This window comes from Astyanax mexicanus, chromosome 16 (genome assembly GCF_023375975.1).
Source record: "Astyanax mexicanus isolate ESR-SI-001 chromosome 16, AstMex3_surface, whole genome shotgun sequence".
Lineage (NCBI taxonomy): Eukaryota > Metazoa > Chordata > Actinopteri > Characiformes > Acestrorhamphidae > Astyanax > Astyanax mexicanus.
The window spans coordinates 23113992-23136756 of record NC_064423.1 but is presented as its reverse complement, the minus strand read 5'-3'; the positions used below and the strand labels follow the sequence as shown (position 1 = coordinate 23136756).

Below are 22765 nucleotides of genomic sequence, written 5' to 3'. Positions count from 1 at the left end.
TTATGTCTGTCTTATGTATGAATGCTGTTTTATGTGAATACGTTTTATTTTTTATGTATTTTATGCAATCACACAAAATATGTTTCTAATTGTCTAAAGAAAATAAAAATAAAATCCAATTAACTAAAATATTTCTTTTTTGTTTACCATTTTTTATTTTAGATTCGATATTGACCTTTTTACTTCACAAATCATCCATAAACAGTAACATTTACATGATAAAAGTGTTCTAAATCACAGAACATTAGTAAAAATGGCTCTAGTGTTGACATGCAATAATATCTGAGACGCTTGTTTAATGTTCTATTTTAATTAGTGTTATATACAAAAAAAAACACATGCTGTCCAGACCCATTTCTGAATACTGACACCAAATTCTGACACAAAAACTGAATCAGTTAAATTCAGTAAGAAGCTCATTCATGTTTGTTTCTAATAGTTAACATATTTAACCATTTAACAAATCAGGTCAGAACTAGTTCTGTGGAATGTAAAATTTTCATTTAAGTGTTTGAATGGTTAAATAGAAGAAACAGAGCTTTAGAAGCAAAATACGTTTTTTAAAAGATCTATTTTTATCTCCAACTAACCCAGTACGTGCACGCTGCCTGGCCCTGGTCTATATTCAGTATATTCAGGTAGTCAGCTGACCTCATTCTTTCAGCACATGCCGTTGCTAAACCTTGACCTGACCAACTGCAGCACCAACCCCACATCATTTACTTAGTTAAATCCAGGCGGCAACATTTTTTTTGGCCAGGCAGTGTACGGTCTGTAAATAAGGTGAGTTCTGTGATGCTCTTTTAGGATGTTCAGTATATGTCATTAAAGAAGGTCTGTAATTTCTGTAAGGAACTTCACACAGATTTTAAAGGGTCTCTGACACATATGTCACCATTGGCTCATATAACAAATAACAGCATATTCATAAGGTCATCTCATTTCCACACTGTTGCAAAGCCTTCCGGTGCATTTAGTGCAATACATGTATAAATACCTTAAATGTGTTGTGAAGAGGCAGAGTTGGTATATGGTAAATAGCTTTATTTGTTTAATGTTCTCATCCATTTTATGGCAAGAACTGCTCAACTAATAAAGAAGAAATTTAAAAAGGATATCAGTAAATCCAAAAATCCATCAGGACGGCTCCAGGTCCTAAGAAACCCGAAATTAACACCCTAGATAAGAGCCCACCTCTTTGTTTCACAGAGTATTTTGGTTTGTTTAACACTTTTAAGTTACAACATGATTTCTTTTGTGTTAATTAATAGTCTGGGTGGCGGCTGTTTCCAAGTCAAGTTTCCAAACATGACACTACAAGCAATAAGAACTGGAGTGTAATAATTGTTTTGGGGTTAAAACACATGGAATAGATGATGCATTGCTGAATCTATTGTGTTGTTCACTCATCGTGCATCTTTTTAAAACTACAGAATTCCCCATGAAGGCCCCTGTCATCACCCAGCATGCACCACGCCTTCTAAAAGGAGGTGTTAACCCTGCGTTTGTGGCCTTGTGTTGGAGATGGTTGTTTGTTCTAACCCCGAAAGTCGTCCTTAAAGATTTATGACTGCTCACCATGCTTAGCCCCTTGTGTAGGGAGCCTCACAGAACGAATGTGTATAAATACATACATATATAAATCTGTCGACAGAGTTGTAGCAGGGATGGCTGCGAGCCAGACGCTGCCGCTCTCGAGGCCCAAAGAAGTGCAGCATTGTCCGTCCAGGCTCAGGCTCCACTCCTGTCCAAAACGGGCATGCGGTAGGAGGACAGATCCACGCTCAACTGTGTTTACCTTCGCTGGTCTAAGCCACGTCAGTGTCAGAGTCATTCCTACCTGCAGCAGCTCAGAGAGAGGGCAGACTGACTTCCTTTGGCAGCAGTGAGGCCCTGCAGGGAACAAAGCTTTTTAGGTCGCATGTGTTTTAATTGGACTCATTTAAACTATGATATGTGTCAAAAGGTGTGTAGACATTTCCTCATCGACTGTTTCTTCTGAAATTGAGGGAATTATTAACAGAGAGTTGGTCTCTCTTTAATACAGTATCAGTTTTTACTTCTTCACTGGTGTAAGGACGGTTCTGGACTCGTATCACAACTCATTACATTACATTACATTTGGCAGATGCTTTTGTCCAAAGCGACTTACAATAGTGGAGTACGTCTTTAGATAGGGCCTAAAGGAGGTCAAAGGAAAATAATGGGATAGAGGAGTTGAGAAGGGGAAGAAGGAAATGAGGTTAGATCACTAGTAATGAGAGCTTAATCACTTCCAACAAATGCAGTTCCAATGACCCCCAAAGTAGTGCTCAAAGTTCTACCATGACCCACTGTACTCATATAAGAGAATCATCAGTTGAACAATGTTTTAAACATTACTTCAGTTCAAACACAGAAGAGTTGTTTCAAAAGCAAACATATGAATGAATTATATTTAAAAAATAATCAGTCTTTATTTCACTAGTCCCAAGTATTGTGTTCCATGGCTTTTGCCATGTAGTATTAAAAAGCTAAAGAAATGCACTTGATGTGGATGTAAGTCGCTTGTCTGTTTGCATGGACAGTTCTAGCCAGACATCGCAGGTCACAATAAACAGTTGAAGGTGCAATGAATAGTAAAGCCTTTTATAGCACTATTCGGATGGGATTAGTTTTTCAGGGGGTCGTCTGTAAAAAATATTTCACTCTTCTACTCAGTGATAAAACTCTTGCATCCGGACTGCAACTGAAAAAACAGGAGGACCAGTGAGTTTTTTAGGCAGTTCAGTAGCTTCTCCATTTCCACTGTTGTGTTTATGTGGAATTCTGTGGAAACGTGCACCCAAAGTGTAATTACAGTGCATGGAAGTGAACAAATAGCTATATTATTAAACGCAAGAAGAGATGTGCATCTGGATGGGACTAAAATTACCGGAGGATCTTAGAGTTCAGCGAAAACTGGTAAAAAAAAATTCAGCCTGTAAGTTTCTCAGAGGACATCTGAGAAAAATACATACGTGGTCATTCTGGACGGTAATAAAATCACAGAGGACCCCCATAAAAGAGAAAATCACCCCAAGACCCCCTGAGAAAATGATTCCCATCTGAATAGAGCTTATGGCGTATTTTCGGTACTTACATGACACCATTATTCAAGTATTATAAAATGCCCACACAACTTCCAAAATGGAATGCCCCATCCATCTGACACCCACCACCAGGTCTTGCTCAAATTCCAATAATTCACAATGCCTTGCCAAAGACACTCACAAGATAACTCCTCACAACACAGATGTGGATGTTCCCAACCATGTTCCCTCTAAAGTAACACTTCATGATCAGTTTACATACTGCTGAGTATGCGGGCAGGGTAATGGCACATGCAGGAGGATATCATCTAATTGTAGAATTTTACACTACACACATTTTTCTTTTAGCAAACAAACTGACAAAGATAATTACAGAAATCATATTTAAATCTCTTTTGAAGATCTCGTTTGTGGTTTTGTGAAATACAACACTGCTACAGGAAGCATGAATGACTGGTTCTAAACTAACCCTGGTATTTCTGATTAAACTGAGCAACGTTCCTTTACTCTTTTCTGAACATTAAATGTTCGTGAGATTTGCACAGGCCATGTTTTTAACTTTCAGTTCAAAATCTTGTCTCTACAAAATGGCAATTATACATGAGAAGTAAATTAAAAAATAGTTTAACGTTGAGTAGAAGTCAATGGACATAAAAAAGGTTAATAGCCAGTCTTTTTGGAGCATTACTTTTTAATCGATCAATTCATTCATTACTAATTTGCACACAATGCATGGAACTGGATTGCCAGATTAAAATTTGATCAAAGTTGATTTTTGTTTTCATTGACAATATACAGCATTCACAATTGACTTTTTAGGGGTGTTTTTTTGCCATTTTTGTGGTACCAGCAGTCTGGAATGATGATTCATTCTTGATTGTCGGTTGGTATAGACGGGTCACTACTAAATATAAGTGCTCACTTTACTGACTGAACACTGAGAGGACCCAGAGAATCAAGCAACATTAGCTAGATTTGGGAATAATTACAGTATGTTTTTTTTGCAATGTTTAAAGCTAGGCAGGGCTTACAAGAAACAGGTTAAGCTAGCTGGATTTCCCCTATTGTTTTTTTGCATCATCCTCATTCCATACAAAATCTCAGAAGATACTGTGTAGATTCACTGGTGGTTTTTGATTCAAAACTGGTGTCTTTTTTATTGTATTTGTAATTTGTGTATATTATCCCTTGTTTCTGTCAGAATTACTGAATCTGTACATTTCTCTAAAGTGAACCATTTCTTCTCAAGCCACTCTAAATTAATTTGTTTAGACTATGTAGAAATTTGGGGAAATTGAGTCAATGTATTTTTACAACCTCACAGCGGCTTTATTTTATTCTTAAATAAAGCAAAACTGTATGAGGTATGTATAAAATAAAACGCAGAATTGGGCAATAGCAATACACATCTTAAAAGTATTTTTTTTTACACATGATAGAAAATACAAGCTAATACTTGTAATACTTGTATTTGTAGCTAACGTAAAACTGAAGTTTTTCAATGGTTTTCAAAAAGTGAGTTTTAAAGCCGGGACTGTAGCCGGGCAGCATTTCTTTGCTGCTATGTCAAAGATGGCTGTTCTGTTCCAAACTGAAGAACCCTTCATATACAGCCAAAAAAATGGGTCTGAGAAGCAGACATACCAAGTTGCAAAAATGTATTTCATGGAGGTACCCGGGACCTTCATCCCCTGCCAAAAAAAAACCCTCGCACACACACCAAACGATACCAAAGGATAATAGAACTTTCCCTTTTAGCTATATAGTCACATTAACTCAGAGAATTCAGAAGAGAAATGAGTTTTGATGGGAGCCATGATGCTCCTGAACGCATCCCGTCCAGGAGGGAAAAAAAAACACCAACACTAAAAACTGATTGGCTAACTCACAGACTCTTTGCAGAGAACAGGACAATCAGAATCCTCTATGTTTTGCATGTGCTTCATGAATATACACATGAGCGCCTTTCTCTCCCGCTCCCTCTCTTTCCACACGTGTTTGGAGGAAAAACGTCTGTGTCGCCTGTGTGCACATTTGTGTTCACTCTTTGGCTCTCGTTCTAGATTCCAGGAGATTGTCTCTGATTTGCGGGCATCAGGGATTATTATTATTGATATGTGGTAGACTCCCATAACTTCCGGGAGAATTGGGAAGTCTGGAAATGCGTCTGAGAAGGATTTTTCTACCGATCATCCGCAGCTTACATTTTGAAGTGCAGCTTATGAGAAGCTCTAAATATTAAAGTTATAAAGTTATAAAAATCAAGAGTTAGCTAACTGACCCATTGTTTACTTCCTCTGTATTCTGTTTTTAGAGAGTTTCAGCTCATACCTGTCAAGTTTTGGATTTAAAAATAAGGGAAATTTTCTGCTGCCCGCTTCAAGCCATCCTACTAGCCCAACCAAGGTTCAGTATCCCTTACATTTTAAGACAGGTTTACAAGAAATCTAAAATAACCACATGTGAACCACTTACAAACTACAATTTGGTTATCAGAATGTAATAGGTCTACCTTTGTTGACACTGAAATGCTGTGGATATTTCTACATATGTAATTCTTATAATACAGTCTAAATAAAACCTTTTCTAGATATTTACATGAAATCTTCACTTTTTTGGCAGGAATGCACTCTTTTATATGATATATATTTATTTAATGGATTTAAAATTGAACAAATGGGTGCGCAAATTCTGCAAAATGACTGTTGGTGAACTAAAAATAGTATTCATCAGTAGCTTTTACAAAAAGGACATGGACCAGATATATTCCATAAATAAATATTAGTCCTAAGGGGCCTACACAATTAACAATCTTTCATTAATACTTCAGTCCAGTCCCGATCAGTTCAGTTAATTTCAGTCCTCTCCACATTTTTTCTCTCTCCAGCTCAACCATCTCTTCTACCCCTTCTAAATAATAAATCACACCAAATTGCACTAACAAACCCTAAAACTAGCCCTGAACTATTAAAAAAATAATTTCGCAACATTCACAACACATGTATAAAAATCAACTAGCAATTATTTTGCAACATTCTTTCTCTTTATACTTTTCTCAAACTTGCTTAAACATTGGCACACTATTGGTTAAGTTGCTGTATGGTTGCTCAAAACATATAATTAAAGTAAATAAAAAAAAGGCTTGACAGGTATGTTCCAGCTGTGTGTGTGTGTTCTTATTGCAAGACATGCTGACTTGATGCCTTGCTGATCTCATTTACAAAACACCATAGTGATTAAGGTCCCTGTATTCAAATCAAAAGGAAAGAATACATCCTGACATTACAGAGGTATAGACAGCTCACTACTAGATGTATGTAGCTGTAGCTGTGTTGTCATTAGCTGTTAGCATTTTCAGCACTTAAACAGCAGGCTAGTTTACTAAACTTTGATTCAGACATGACTGCCTCATGCATGACTGACATGACTGATTATGCAGCATTTCTTACAATTTAAACACAGCATATAGTCTCCGAGAGCTTCTCAGAAGCAGTTCCTCACATAGCACTAAAATCCCCATAACCACATAAACACACACAGTCGTAAACACAAACCTCACAAAATAGAAACCCCCAAAATAAACATGTAGCCCGAGACAAACAAGAACAATAGAAAGACCAGCGTGATGTCCCGTATAATACCCAGCCGTCTCATGATGAGAACGCTCAGGCAGGAAGGAAGGTTTAGAACCAGCTCACACATGCCCTGTGGTTTCCATACTGAAAACACTGGCAGATCTGAGTTCAGTCAGGCATTACTGCTACAGCTTTCAGTTCCCGCTTGTTCTGTGTGTGTGTGTGTGTGGGACTTAAATGGGGCAGTAAACCTACAGGAAACGCCACCGTTTACCGAGTTTCCATTGCTGGATGTTTTCTGTAGGATGTCGTTTTTTTGGGGTCTATATTTACTTCCCGCAACATTCCCAACCCAACAGCATTCTGAGTGCCACCAGCCATTATCATGATATCACCAGCCCACAAAAACTCCACACATGGGTTCAACTGAAACCAAGGCCAGGGAATTGTTTGTCTCAGCAAGAAAAGGGTGTTTAGTGTGGAAAATCCCAGATCTAATTAGAACAGATAATAAGATTCAGAGGTTTGGCTTCTAATTGTGTCTAAACTTGTGAACATGTGGGCATTTTTGAATTTGGGTGTATTTGAATCTCTCATTTACTATTTCCTTAACCACTTTCAGACCCTGTGTCCATTACAATGGACATGATGTATTTTCTTATTTTTCAAATGTTTAGATGCACATAACACTAATTGAGACCTGTTGTTAAAAAGAATAGACTATTAACGAGCCAATGAAAAAGTTTAAAAGCCTTAGCCCCGCCCACTGCACTGAAAAAAAACAGCACTAGAGCAAAGGAGGCAAATTAAAAGAGCTAATTTCAATAACTTTTTATCATTTATCGTAAACAAAAAGGTCAATATCAAATCTAAAATAAAGTGTCATGGCATAGGCTTCCAATCCAATAGAGGTAAAAAAAAATCTGTTACTTATTTTAGTTAATTGGATTTAATGTTTATATACATTTTATATTAGAATATATAATAGTGTCTTTCTTTTGTTTGCATAACAGACAGAAAAAAGCATTACTGCTATTTATACTGTAAATAATTCAGGTATAAAAGGGTTAACGAGCCATCCATAGAAATATTCAACACAGGGAATGAAACGCAATGATCTCATGCATCCGTCACCTAGATTTACACACCTGCTTGTTCCACATGAGGCCAAACACCATGATACGATCTCTGGGTTCTTGTAGGTCTTTGATCATCCAGACCAGGCTTTTTGAATTATAACAGTCTAAACCCTGTGCAGTCCACTGGGCGCCTCATTTAAGAGAAGCAGAGTGATTTTACTAGACAGACGATTATTTCTGGCTTCTCAGCAGCACTAATCAAACCCAACTGTCAGGGATTGGCATCAGCTTTGTTGTCTAATTTCAAAACTCAATTTAATACAATTTAAACTAAAACTTGAATCTCTAATCTTTGGAAATTTGTAGCCTTCTTCATGTCGACAAACAAAGAACAAATCCATCAGCTCCAATATTCCTCATTTTTTAAAAGTTTCCACGTCTGTAACTGTTATGTGGTTTTGTGGTATGTGTTTTAGTTGGAGTTGCCACAACTGGTCGACTTTACAGTGCAAAGGAAAAACAGCAACCAGCTAGACATACAGCGAGACCACTTCAGTTTCTGAATCAGTTTCTCTGATTTTGCTATTTATAGGTATATGTTTGAGTAAAATGAACATTGTTGTTTTATTCTATAAACTACAGACAACATTTCTCCCAAATTCCAAATAAAAAAATAGTCATTTAAAGCATTCATTTGCAGAAAATAAGAAATGGCTGAAATAACAAAAAAGATGCAGAGCTTCAGACCTCAAATAATGCAAAGAAAACAAGTTCATATTCAGGTTTTAAGAGTTCAGAAATCAATATTTGGTGGAAAAACCCTGGTTTTAATCACAGTTTTCATGCTCCTCCACCAGTCTTACACACTTCTTTTGGATAACTTTACGCCACTCATGATGCAAAAATTCAAGCAGTTCAGTTTGGTTTGATGGCTTGTGATCATCATGAGCATGAGAACAAAGCAGTGGACCTTGTTTATACATCATCTATCTAATTGATTTCATTTCATTGATGCCATCATTCAGAAATACTTGAAGCAAATTAGAAAAAAGTGAATTTTATATATGTTTTGATACTAAATTAATACTAAAGTCATGCAGACTAAGAAGGAACACAAAACACACATGTAGTAACTTAGTGTTAAACAAATCAAAATACTTTGTGAAGCATTTAGGTGACTCTTATCTGGGGTGCTGTTAACTTGCAGGTTCTGAGGCTGGGAAATCTGATAAACTTATCCTGGCAACAGAGGTAACTTTTGGTGTTCCTTTCCTGGGGAAAGGATGGTTTCATCATACTGTTTTTGATGGTCTTTGTGACTGCACTTGAGAATAATTTTAAAGCTGTTAAATTTTTTTTTGGGTTGACAGACATTTCTTAAAGTATTTATTCTTTACTTAGTTGATTAGTTCTTGCCAAAATATGGATTTGAATATTATTGAAAGGTTATTCACTGCATAATAACTCTACCTCTTCACAACACAACTGATGCTCTCAACACACATCAAGAGGACAAGAAATTCAAGTAAGTACTAAAATATATAACATAGTCTGGCTTGTTTAACACTTTTACTAAACAATTCCATATGTTTTTCTTCATACTTTGGAAGACTTTAGTATAAATCTACATGGCATAACATTTTAAAATGAAAAAAAAAAAATCTACTTACTTTTAAGTGTGTCCAAGCTTTTGCTTCTCAGTGGTATGGAACAGTTTTAAACTTAACTTCCTCATACCTGCAGATACTCTATTACAGAGGAACTAGAGAGGTGCTGGAGGTTAAGATTCCTGCATATTTTTTGCGTTTCCTGCTCATGCACACCTGATTCAACTTATATATATAATTAGCAGTCGGAGCCAGTGTGTTAGAGCAGGGAAATCAGTGAACAGCTGGAATTTGACCCTCAGTTTCCCACCAATGTTCTATAACCCCCCCCCCCCCTCAAATTCTTAAACAAAGGTAAAACATGCATATCTGACATCAATAAAGTATTATGAGTAACCTGCAGGGAGTCAGATATCCTCGCATAAGTGTAGATTTGTTAATTGAGGGAAAGTGAGGTCTATTAGTGGGTGCCAGATGGATGGGACATTCCATTTCCAAAGTTGCAGGCATTTAACATTCTTCAAACCTGGAAACTTTCAGGTTAGAATTCACAAATCAAGAATTGGAAACAACCAGTGACTCCGAGCGGTCCAGCAGGCTAAGCGCTACCACTATGATCAAGAGATTGCCAGTTCAAATCCTGTTCATGTACCTTGCCATCGGCTACCGGAGCCCTGAGAGAGCACAATAGGCCTTGCTCTTTCTGGGTGGGTAGACGTCTCTCTCTCCTCCCACATCATTCCAAAAAAGGGTGATGTCGCTTAGCACAAGGCTTCTGTGAGCTGATGTATCGGAACCGGGTCACTGCACTTTCCTCCAAATGTGCTGTGATGCTTCTCGGCAATACAAAATCAGCAGCAGTTCAAAAAGAGGCAAAGCATGACTTCACTTGTATTGGAGGAGGCATTTGCATTTGTCTTCACCCTCCTGGTTTTGGGGCATCACTAGTGATATAAGAAGTCCTAATGAGTGGGTTGGGTGATTGGCTGTGTTAATTGGGGAGAAAATCTCTTAAGATTTCATGGGACCTGATACTTTTTTCTGTCCCCTGACATTTGACATGTCAGTGTAAGTATAATGACAGAAATTCTGTGCAATTATGATTTGATTGGCAGTTTCCTGTTTAAGCTATTTCTCGTTTATGCTACACATCTGCGCAAAAATCAGTAAGACACCACACATTCCAAGCATACCATCTATTTATTGCAAATCAACCCATTCAATACAAAAAACTCAATGTTTTCTCAAAACTCTATGAATTCACTCTGTGCACAGCAAAAGGCATGGCCTGCATGTCAAAGTCAGTTTGGAAACTTTATTACAAGTGACTGTGTGCTTTTCCAGTTCTTCTGATTGGATAAAGAGTGACGCTGTGCCAGTACAGGTTCCAGATCTCTCTCTTCTTGCAGCTTAGGGTGGCCGTTCAGTCTTCTGACATGAGTCCATTCATACAGCTGCATTCTCAGACTCAGCACAGGACCAACATTTGGCCACATTATCAGAAACACAGCAATGTTGCTGCTGAAGGCACAGGTAACATCAACTGTTAAGACACTTGCAGTCCAGATATCCTTAAATATATTTGAGTAGACGTGGAACAAGGCAATGCAAACAAATACAAGCATACATATACAGTATATCTATTAAATCATAGAGTATAATTAATCATGTATACTTTGCAGATAGTATTTGTCTTCAAGCAGACTTAAACAGGTAAGCAAAACATTTCCTGCTAAATTCTGCAGGTAACGTGTAAGAACCAGAACAGGCAAATGATGAAATCGGCCTTAAGGTAGATAGAAATCAAGACAAAACACATCATTTAAGCTGGAATGTCAATAAAAGTGCCAAACATGTCACAATAGATTGAACAGAGCTGCATCTACAAAGCAGCTGTCTTAGGTACAGAGCTGTTACCTAAAGCTTTGGGTTCACTACACGACTTTTAATGGTGTAAACTATAGAATGAGTTTTCCTGAAAACAATGCCCAACATCTCACACTAAACCAACTACTAGACTAGATATTATATAATACCAACTACCAACCTGCTGTAATGTACTAAATACACCCCCCCAAAAAGTTTTGCTTTATACCTAGGAGAGGCAAACTAAACATGGAGTCACAACAGCTTGCTGTCAGCATCCTTTGTGTGATCATTTGTGCTGAAAAAAACAACCAAATAAAGTATACAAAAGGCTTTGGGTGAGGTTGTGGGTGAAAAAACGAGGTCAGTAGGTCTGTGCATTATGCAGACCATGCCGGACGCGTGGCAGTGCACTGAGGTTACCCTCTACAAGTGAGGCTTGAGAACTTCCTGTCCACCTTAAATGTTGCTGCAGTATCAGATGTATAATAGGAACTAGAATATAGCTTTGATGCATCATTTAAAAAAACCCTTAACAGGCCAAGATTTTGGTCAAAAGTCTGCCTGATATTAATCACTAAATCTTGAGGATTTATATTTAAGCATTAGATTAAAAGCTTTCATGTTTGATAAGGAACATTACTAAAAATCATCATTGTAATTGTAATAGAAAATATAAAAGAATACAAGTAAATCTGTTAATGTCAAAAATATAATGACATTTCCTGAACTTTTAAACTTTTAAAATCAATATTTCAATATACAAAATATGTTTGTCTAGTTTTTAACATCTATTCAAACATGCAGAATTTAGGTTGATTCCTATTACTGATCTGGAATTATTAAGTGGAGTAGAGAGAAAACAGGCAGCTTCTCAAAGTGTCCTGAAGGGGATTTTAAACCCCTTAATTTATTAAGTTATTATGTAATTTATTAAGTTATTTTAACTGCAGAAAAAATAGGTTTTGTATCACCTACACCTGTAGCCTGTATACAGGACAAGGCATTTTAAGGGGTTAAAGGGGAATATAACTTCTTAATAAAACCTGCCAAATAAGAAGCTAACTTCAGCTTCATACGTGGTAGTTAAATTGGAGTAAAAAAAATAAACACACAAAAAAACCCCAGACTTTCCAAGTTTGATTTTTCTGTTTGAGTTTCACTGGCTGTTAATAGGACACATTAAAATCATGGGACATAAATCAGTTGGATCACTGACACTCTCCAACTATTGACTCCAACAGCCAGACTGAGAATCAGGGCAAAAATCGTGTAGTATAACCCCAGCTTTACGTAGTACAACAGAATTACAAAGAAACTGCCATTACATATTATAGAATATGGAATGTATACACACTGAAGCCGTTGTATTTTTTTGGTACAAACCTTGTCAGCATAAAGATACGAGAATAGAGCAACAAGCATTTTGGTTCAAAATTTACCAAAAAAAAAAAAAAAAAAACAGCATTATTTTACAACACTTAAAAAAAAAGCAAGTACAAAATAGTGGTATTATCTTGGCTTAAACATTGAACAAATATTTGCCAGCAATTATATATAGTATTTATAGCTTCTTTCCAACAATCAGTCCAACCAAGGTGCAGAAAATAAGGCACATTTAGTGACGCTAACATGAACAGCAACCACGGCTGCTGCTGCTACGATATTAAAAGCAGCTGGAGAGGGGTCTAAAACCACAGCACTGCATTTTCCACCCTATACAAGCCCACGTAAACCTTCCCCCAGCTCTAGTTTAAGATAAAAGAGAGACTCAAACAAAGATCCAAAGCAGAGAACAACAACTATTCCAGCTTTAAAGTAATTTCCAGCTCAACTAATAAAGAGGTAGCGAGACTGCACAAAAACTCTTTGTACACTTTGTACATTTAGGTTGCGTTTACATTACTAAGCGGAAGTGACTCAAATCAGATTTGTTACAAAGACCTGACGTTTTGAGGCCTATGTGGACATTTCAAAAAAGTCCATCTTTTAATATTAGATTCGGGTGACTTTCATATGTGGTCCCAGATCAGAAATGTGAACGCTCATATCAGATTTTTTGCATGTTTTTGCCAGCACTGGCAGCACGTATCAATTCAGGGACTGATTCATTCACATTTACATTACAGACAGATACAGATCATGTACATAAATGAATCTGAACTGTCAAGGTCTAAACCTAAATCCGAACTGAACCAAAAATCTGAATTGACTATTGGTGCATGCAATGTGAACATAGTCTAAAGAATGGATACTACCACCAACATACCTCAACAGGAGGTAAAGCTAGGTAGGATTAGATCTGCTGTAAATGTAGTTTAATGAGAACCTGGGCTTAAATTTCTATGTAGATGTTTAAAAAATGTGACTAATAATCATATTAAACAACCTAAAATTACAAAAACCAAGGTCAGCTGCTCTAAAAAGTGCTTTATTAACTAATATGATTGTCCTTCATTGGATATGATTGTCAGTTTTGGTTTTTCACATTTCTTTATGTTAAATCAACAAGAAATGTTTTAAAAAAGAAACGTACAGAGATTTAAATAACATACATATTTTGTTGCTTTTGAGCTTCTCAGCATTATTGTATTATATACGTTTTTACTAGTTTATTTCCTTTATTTCTTTTTTGTGCCATGCTATTTCATGCCACGGTCATATTAAAGATTACATTTAGATGCTTGGTTGTGCTTACTCGTGTAATCGCCAACCCGGCAGTCACTTTAAAGTGCCATATAAACCAATAAATACATTTTGCTGGGATTTTTGCTCGTTTCTCTTCTAAGGTATGAGAGAAATTCTTCTCAGCATCCATTAACATTTGTTGGGCCCTAATTTGTCTTACAAAAAATAAAATAAGAACTGATAACCTAAAACTGTTAAGTACTGTGAATATTGAATAGATTACTGAGTTTAAAAAATTACACACACAGGAGAGAGTGAGACTCATTGCAGATTGTGTTTTTAAAGGAAGGTTAGTCCACCACTGCAGTAGTCTCGTGCAGCCACGCCTCCTGTCGCTTCAGTGGTTTGTGGGAGATGTAGTCTGAGTGGTTGTGGAAGTGTCTCTCACGCATGTCCATGGTAGCCGTAATGATTGTTCTGTTCCATCTCTCCCACCTGAAGACTAGGCTTTCTCTCCAGCACGTCGCTCTCGACCGTGTCTGGACTGGAGCACTGGGTCGGAGGACGTCGCTTGAAGAAATCTGATACAAATCTCACCTGGATAAAAGAGAGAGAAACCAAGTTAGTACAACCAATAAAAAAAAGTTGAGACACTGTATGACACATTTTATTCACAAACCAATGTAAAACAAAACAAAAAAGGCAAATACTCACAACAAGTACTGCAACTAGCGCCCCCTGAAGGAGCCCAACCAGAACATCGCTCCAGTGATGCTTATAATCAGACACTCGGGTGTAGCCCACATACACAGCAAACGCCACTAAAAAAAACTGGATGGTGGGTCGCAGGAGTCTGGCCCATTTGGCTCTCAGTCTGGCCTGGACATACAGCTGTGGAAAGAGAGGAGCAGGAAAAATGCTGATCTTCAGTCAGCTTAAAACTTACTGTTTAAAGGTCTCGTTTCATCGCTTTTAAATTCATTTTAAAATGTCTAGTTGTGGTCTCTAATATGAAGGAATTTGGTGCTTTGGTGTTTCTATTTAGCCCTGCTTTAGTTCACTGAATTACTGGTCTTTGAAGAAAGACAGGTTTAAGGACTCTTGCTCATTAATATTCATACATGCAAATATATCACCTCTGACTGGCTAACAACACTGCAGCAGAGAATGCCTACCCCACGATCAATGTTACAGCTCTAAGACTTAAAGGACAAAATGATTTCAGAGATACAGCCTTAGTTATAAAGATATAGCACTGAGCGTTCGTTAAAGTTAACCCTTAAACTTCACTTGGCCGAGAAATGTTATCAATGCCGTGATGCGGACAAAGACTGCTCGCTGCGACACTGCTCTCCCCGCTCTCCCTGCGGCCACGTGGATAACCGTTACCGTGTAAATGCACAGCTGGAAACACAGCTGTAAACAGAGCTGTTAGCTCCTGCTTAGCTAATGAGACAGTGTCTCGAGGTGGGCGAGGCCATGAACTCACTGGTTGACGTGGACACCTAACGTCTCTCTGATCAACTCGTATTTCTGAGGATTTTCTTTTACTATTAACTGCAGACAAGAGAGGCTGAGAAACAGTTTCATAAGCAGTATGCATATACAACCCAGAGAGACCTATAGTACTTCACACAAAAAAAAAGCGTAAGGAGAGCTTTAAATACACTTCTCTTACTCAAACTGTCGGTTTCCTGGCCAGGGTTTAGGACAAGTCAGATCTGCTTTTAAAATACTGTGCAGCCCAGGACTAGGCTTATTCCCTGTCTTGGAAGTTGCCCAAAGTGATTAGATTATCTGTGTAACTGTGCAAAAGTATAAAAATACACAGCTCTGTTCTAGAAATCTGTATATAGATCTATTCTTAGTTAAAGCAGGAGCATTGTGAGGGGTACAGCAGCAGGACTGTGAGCAGAACAGAAAAGAACAACATCTAGTTTTCTTTGGACAGCAGAAGTCCTAAACTGGAGAAAGATCAGAAGTGGAAAGGTATTGTAATGGCTGGCAAACGGCTTTAGAGTACTCCATGACCCTGCAGTCAGAGACACACACACACACACACAAGCTGTGTCATATCGTATTATACGCACTAATATCCCTACAATAATTCTGACATGATAAAAAAAACACCCTCCTTATTGTGATATCATGGCATTTTTGAAAGAAGTCTATTTTGTTTTTATTTTGCTATTCACTGTTAATTTTGTTTGCAGTACTGTTAATGAAATAGACAAATGTTTTTAGATTTTGAAAGTTAAATTCATACTACATAAAACTTTTAAATAATAATAATAATAATAATAATAATAATAATATTTATCTTGTTGCAGTAGCATTTTCTTAATGTTAATATTTTATTATATCACCAATAATATTGTACCCTGAAATATTGTGATATTACCCCAGTGGGCACACACACATCTGTGTGCACACTCACCCACAGACACGCATGTGTGTGCACACACATTGGGGGCTACTGTTACTGTTACTGTTACCAATGATAGAAATATGAAACTGGGAGTAACATAATAGTAATAATCTCAGAGAAAAAGTTTGTGCTCAGACAGTTGTGCTCTTCAACGAAAAGCTTTTTTTGTATAAAAAGGAATAAAAGTGTACATTAATGATGAAATTATTATTTTATGCATAACCAAATTTCTCCAAACAGCTTCTTTTGTCTTTGGTGCAACATTTATACATTTAGATACAGACAAACAGTAGAATAAATAGATGCATGGACAAACTTGTTACAAGTAACTGTACACATAACTGTAGGATAATAGGAAGGACAGTTTTTGACAATTGGGAAACATTTGTATTTATAACATTTTCCAGTGAATCAGTAATTTTACACAAAATGCTTTTAACTGGATTTACTTACCGCCAGGAACAGCATGCAGTACATCCCGAAGGATGAATGCCCAGAGTAGAAAGACAACCTAGAATTATAAGATTAAATTATGTTTTTACCACCACAACACAAACGCAAATAAATCATCGCATATATTTAATTTTTTTTTAAAAATAATAATAATGGAAAATAAAAATACATATATTACCTGGACTCAGTGACATCATCTGGAACACCGGTGCAGTTGATTATTGGCATGTAGCCTTTGCAGAGTTTGGGTTTGCAGACTGATATGAAGTTGGGGCGAGGGCGTCCGATGGTGAACTTGGCCAGGTCTGTGAGTGACTGGCTTACTGCAGCTCCAAACAGGAAGGTGCCCACCGCCTTGTAGAGAGCGACCGCATACTGATTAAATCCTGAGTTCGATTGAAGTTTTTTACTGTAGACCAGATAAGCTTCGCCTGATGATAGCTGAGTGGAGGTTTAATGGACAGAATGAAAAAGAGAAAATGAGAAAGTAAGCAGAAATACATCAAAACAAAAACAAAAAACACCAACAAAAAATGATTGTAATCTGTTCATAGTTTAATTATTAGAGTTTGATATAACAGTATGCAACTGACATACTGTTAACCTCAAACACTCTTGTTTGTCTATTATTTAAAATGAAATCTGGCATGTTGTTGATACTAGAGAGCAGCACATCACCTTCAGAAAGATTTGAACAGTTTTCGAATGGGGAAACTCAAACTCGGTACATGACCAGACAATAGCTGGAAAGACCAAACACCGCTGTGCTAAGCTAACAATCATTGTCTCCCTCCTTTCGGAAACATATTTTGTAACAAAACTGACCACTAATAAAACTAACTAAATCAAATGAATACTGATGTGTAAGGACAAAGAGAACAGGGTGACATAACACAGCTACAGAGATACTCACAATGATAACAGCACAGGAAATGGTGACAGCAGCCATCAGCCCATGTGTGATTGTGTCTTCCTTCAGCGGGTACATGATGCTCTCATCGTTACAGTAGATGCCACGTTGGTACGGCCGGTAAACAATGTTCATGATCACGAAGGGCAGAGATGCTGCAGGAGAAAGACAGAGACGGATTAATGTATGCAGGTCCACCTGTGGGATTGATTATTATGTATAACAGCTGTGTGTTTTTGGAAGTTTTAGACTGTCCAGTCGCTGTACATCATTCTCGTCTAAACATTTATAAGTTTTAGTCAGATCATAATATTAGCCATCATGCTAGCTAAGTAACATTTTCTGATTAGCTGTGCTAAACATTGTTTTTATCTTCAAACTGAGGGATAACATTTACTATATATGACTGAATTTAACATGAGTGTGGTGTTCACTTAGTTTGTAAAGAAACTTATGTTGTATTTGATCATTTTCAGTTTAAAAATAACCCAGAATTTGATTGTATTTTAGCCACGTAAACATATGACTTGTACAGATTACACAAATCCCTGCTCATGGGTAATACTGTATATAAGGGTGGGCAATATGGCTGTAAAATAATATCACGATATTTCAGGGTATTTTTGCGATAACGATATACTTGGCGATATAGGAAAACTAAAATAATTAATTCATTTCAGGAATATAGTATAATAGTATAACAGAATAATCATAATGTCGCAAAACAAATAATATAGCATAAAATAATATAATGCAGCAAAAAATATTGCAGAATATTTAGTGCATGCATATAAACTGCAAACTAAAACAATTATACAATAAATAAACCTAAAGCTTCACAGTAAATAATAGACTACTTTTAAGATAGAACAGCCCTATTTTCGCGATATGGATTTTTAATATCATGATATTTCTGTGTCACAATATATTGAATAAGATATAATATTGACCACCCCTAACTGTGTACCTCTGTGTTGTTTTGACGTGTGTATACCACCCAAGTTCTAATTTCAGTTTAAAAAAAAAGAAAAGAAAAAAAAAATCATACAGAGGTAGAAGTGAGTTTCCAACACATGTATACATGATTTTTCTCCAGCCAGCATTGTTTCATGTTTTTATCTGAAGATATAATCAGCGCAGGTCACGTAAAGCATCTCCAATCCTGCAGAAGCCGAAGCAGCGTTGACATGAATGTGTAGATCAACATATATCTCAATATGGAAGTCATCAGAGGAACATGCGTACCGTCAGCTGTTTTATAATCACACACTCGTGCACATTCCCACACTCCAGACGTCCACACCACAAGGCCACATTAGACCAACTCGTGCGGCCGGCTGGAGATATAGATAAATAAATATAGTCCCTGCAGTCTGTTTTGATGGAAGGAAAGTGTCCTTGAGAGCCACCATAACATCCTGAAACCACCCCAGAAACCACCCCGAAACCTCCAACATAAGGATATATGATCCTGAGCCGCAACCCAGAAACGAAGAAGAAATGACTGGAGTTCCCTCTGATTATCATACAGAAGCCAGTCTGCTAGCATCTTACAAATGCTCTGGCTGAACTGAAATAACACTTTTTACAGGCTTTAGGAACCAGGTACAATTGTTGGAAGTAGTATCTATTGCAATACTAATTATTACTAATCTGTATGTAGGCCTTTTACAGTAATCTCAGTATCAGTTTATCCTACAATATATGGACATGACTTTGTTAATTTTGTTCTGACCTCAATATTGCCATTATCCCATTTAGGGTGGGACAATATATCAATATATTGTATCATTTTAATTGTATTGTATCCTGTGCCACTAAATATGAATATATTTAATGAAACATAGGTGGTCTAAACTTTCTAAAATTCTTTGAAACTGACAACAACAAATCCATAATTCCTGGTATTTTCAAGCGGTTAATAAGAGCGATTTTCTGGGATTAAAAGCATGATTTCGGCTGTAACTAGAAATATCTGTGCAAAACTGTGCCAAACTGAGGTGCACAGCTTTCGACAAGCTCTCAGCAGCTGTGTTAGCAAGCATGTGCCCAGCCATGTGGAGGCCATGCAATTACCTCTTGTTTTCGCCTGCTCCTCCCTCTACCTTGTGATGTGATTATTGCACATGTTCACATTGCGATGTTGATCCGTAAACAATATATTGTGCAACCCTAACCAGTAGCTTTGGAAAATAAGATCCACAAACATATGATGGACACACGCAGAGAAAATAAACATATCAGCTATTATCATAATACTTGCAAGGCATTTTAAATCCACTTTATAGTATTCTGCTAATTTTGTGCATTTATAAACAAGCAGAAATTAATAATATTCAACAGAAAAACAGTAGCGCCACTTTTTTAAATGAGAGAGACTAAAACATCACATTTTTTTCCTAACAAAAAAAAAAGTTAGATAAAAAATAATAATAAGGTCTACACCAGATTCATGTTCTTCAGTTGTCTTCATAAAGTGAACAAACATCCTCTAAGCAATGGTCAAGTCTTGGTGCCAGATACCACAGAACACCTTCAGAGGTCTTGTGGAGTTCAGGCCTCGACAGGTCAGAGCTGTTTTGGTGGCAGGAGAGGGGCCTACACGATATTAGGCAGGTGTTTTTTATGTTATGGCTGATGGGTGTGTACTGGTTTTTATAGCTTCTCCATATGTTTGCAGCTATTCAGTGTGTTTGAAGGTGTGTGATATAATGCTGTGTTTCAGTGGTGTTGAAAACTTGGAAATACCACGTGTACCACTTGTAAATTGCACTGGAACAGCCAATGAAGTGGGATCCTAGATCAGTGTTTCTCAGCTCTGGCCCTTGAGGCTCACTTCCCTGAACATTTTAGTACTTTTCCTGCTTTAACACATCAACTTTAACTCCGTAACGGGCTGTTAATGAACTGGTTTGTTGGAACAGGTGTGTTGGGAGCAGAGAAAACATTAAAATGTGCAGGGCAGTGGGGCCTCCGAAACAATTTAGTTTTTTAATTTTTTTTCTTACTGCACTCCAGTGCTTAATTGACTAATATTAATTCAATTTGTTGCAATTTTTACAGCATTTACACTGTGAGAGGCTCAGTGTTGTGGTTTTATGGTATCCTACAGATCCTACAGACAAGCACCTGAATGGATCCTGTTTGGTACTAGTGGTAAAGACGAGGAATGCACTAAAATGAACATTTTTGTGTGGAACCAAACAAAATGAATATATGAATATATAGCAGAAACACCACAATACAATAATTTACCTCAGCAATGCTATTGTAATGTTGAAAATATTATAATAGTTCTATTCAAGTCGCACATATTTGCTAGCTAGCTACCTCAGCAGTGCAATTTTAGTGATACATTGATCTCAGCAGTGCTATTCTATGTACATTAGTAGTACTATTTTAAATCATAAATGTACTGTACCTTAGCAATCAAGTGCTACTTATTTCACATGCAAGGGATATTCACATCGAGGAAGGCATCCAGGTAAAAAATATCAATAAAAATAAGATGCTAAGGCTAAGTTAGCTAGCATTACTATCCTGGCCTAGACAAGTCATATCGTTCAGATGGAAAACAGGAGTGTGGGCCTACTACATTAGAGGAAACACTGTAGTATGACTTCAAATTAATTAATTAATTATTGTATGATACACATTATTCTGCTTTCCATTAATTCTTACTTTTGGTTGCCAAATGTTGGTTGTATCCATGTAAACTAAAGACCTGTGACTGACATCTACTTTTGCTTTGATAAGTGGTTGTTCAACATGGCACGTGCCAGTGCTGGTGTCTGAATTAATTTTAAGCTTAAGGTACTTTTTTAAGGAAAGGCTTCTAAAGCTTGTTTTTTCTAGCTTAAACTTTGTGTAACTCCTGTGTGAGCACAGCATAGTTTTATGATTGCATAGCTCCTGTCTGAGAGCCACAAGGTTCTTGCAAAAACAGTAAGATGTGAAGAAAAACTGGCAACCTAAAAGCCTACGCCAACTAAAAAGGTCATAAAGTATATGAAATAATGAGCAACTCAGAAATATTATGAGTACTTCTTTCAAATTTTTTTGCCTTATGTGATGTTATTATTTTGTATGTTACACACACAAAGAAGTGAGCCGAAGGAGGTCAATAGTTTAAAGAACCAAATAAGCTTAATAAGTTTATTAAACTGGCCAGCCAAACTGTTCCAGTTCACGGACCTGTCAGCACTATAACCCAACTGTGCACTACATTACCTCACCAAGATCTCTGGCTGGTCCGCAAACGCATCATGCTTGCTTGTTGGTCGAGTCCAATGTAATTTTGTCAGCATGTCTTTTGTTGCCAAGGTTTTTTTTCTTCTTCAAATATTCACAACAACATTCACTGTCACCACTGTGAAAATCTGATCATGCCATTTATAGTACATTAGGGCTGTCCCTAACGATTATTTTTTAAACGATTATTCTAACGATTATTTTTTTCGATTAGTCGACTAATCTATTTATTGAGAAACATATTTAAATAATTATTATTTTACGTTTTAAAGCAAACGATAAATTACTATATTTATATATAATAACAACAACAACAACACAAGCCTACTAAACCAAACCCCACACTTATAATCACTTACATGTACAACACGTTTAGATCTATAACGCTAAAAATGGATAAGCTCCCATACACCACAACCGTGTGTTGCACTGTTTTCTGTGACCGCTAGATTTTGTGACCACGGGCAAGTAGTTCTCAGCAGACCGGTGCACTGGCCGATTCGAAACGTGTTCGTTTCTAATGTTTACCCCGACTGGCCAAAACGGTTCAGTTTAGGGCTGAGGGTAAGGTGTAGGTATAGAAAGCTTCCGTTTTGCCAATGAACGCTCATAACCGTGAGCACTGGTCACAAAATTCCGACGGTGACAGAAAACGGTGTAACACCGCAGCGCCGACGGCGCTAGCTAAAATAACTTAAGGCAGCTAGCTTAGCTAAACACCTGAACTTATGAATGATGCTACTGTTTCTGGAAACTGCGAAATGCCATGCACAAATATAAACCAAAACTGTATAATTTCTGCCTGTGGCAGGTTTAAAACCTTTGGTAGACAGCCTTAAGTCTTTTTAAGGACACCCGCGGAGACCCTGATGTAAACGGTAACTTACTGTGTGACCC

At 37.2% G+C, this 22765-nt stretch overlaps 1 protein-coding gene across 1 annotated transcript in view; it reads right to left on the bottom strand.

The window, feature by feature from the left end:
• Positions 1–10513: 10513 nt before the first annotated feature.
• plpp2b (phospholipid phosphatase 2b) overlaps positions 10514–22765 on the bottom strand; it is a 31413-nt gene continuing 19161 nt past the window's right edge. Inside the window, exons 2-6 of the mRNA XM_007233278.4 lie at positions 17621–17772; positions 16886–17148; positions 16708–16765; positions 14541–14717; positions 10514–14423 (exon numbers count right to left, since the gene is read on the bottom strand). Coding sequence (XP_007233340.1) covers positions 14271–14423; positions 14541–14717; positions 16708–16765; positions 16886–17148; positions 17621–17772 — 803 coding nt within the window. The 3' untranslated portion in view covers positions 10514–14270. The remainder of the gene's footprint in view (positions 14424–14540; positions 14718–16707; positions 16766–16885; positions 17149–17620; positions 17773–22765) is intronic.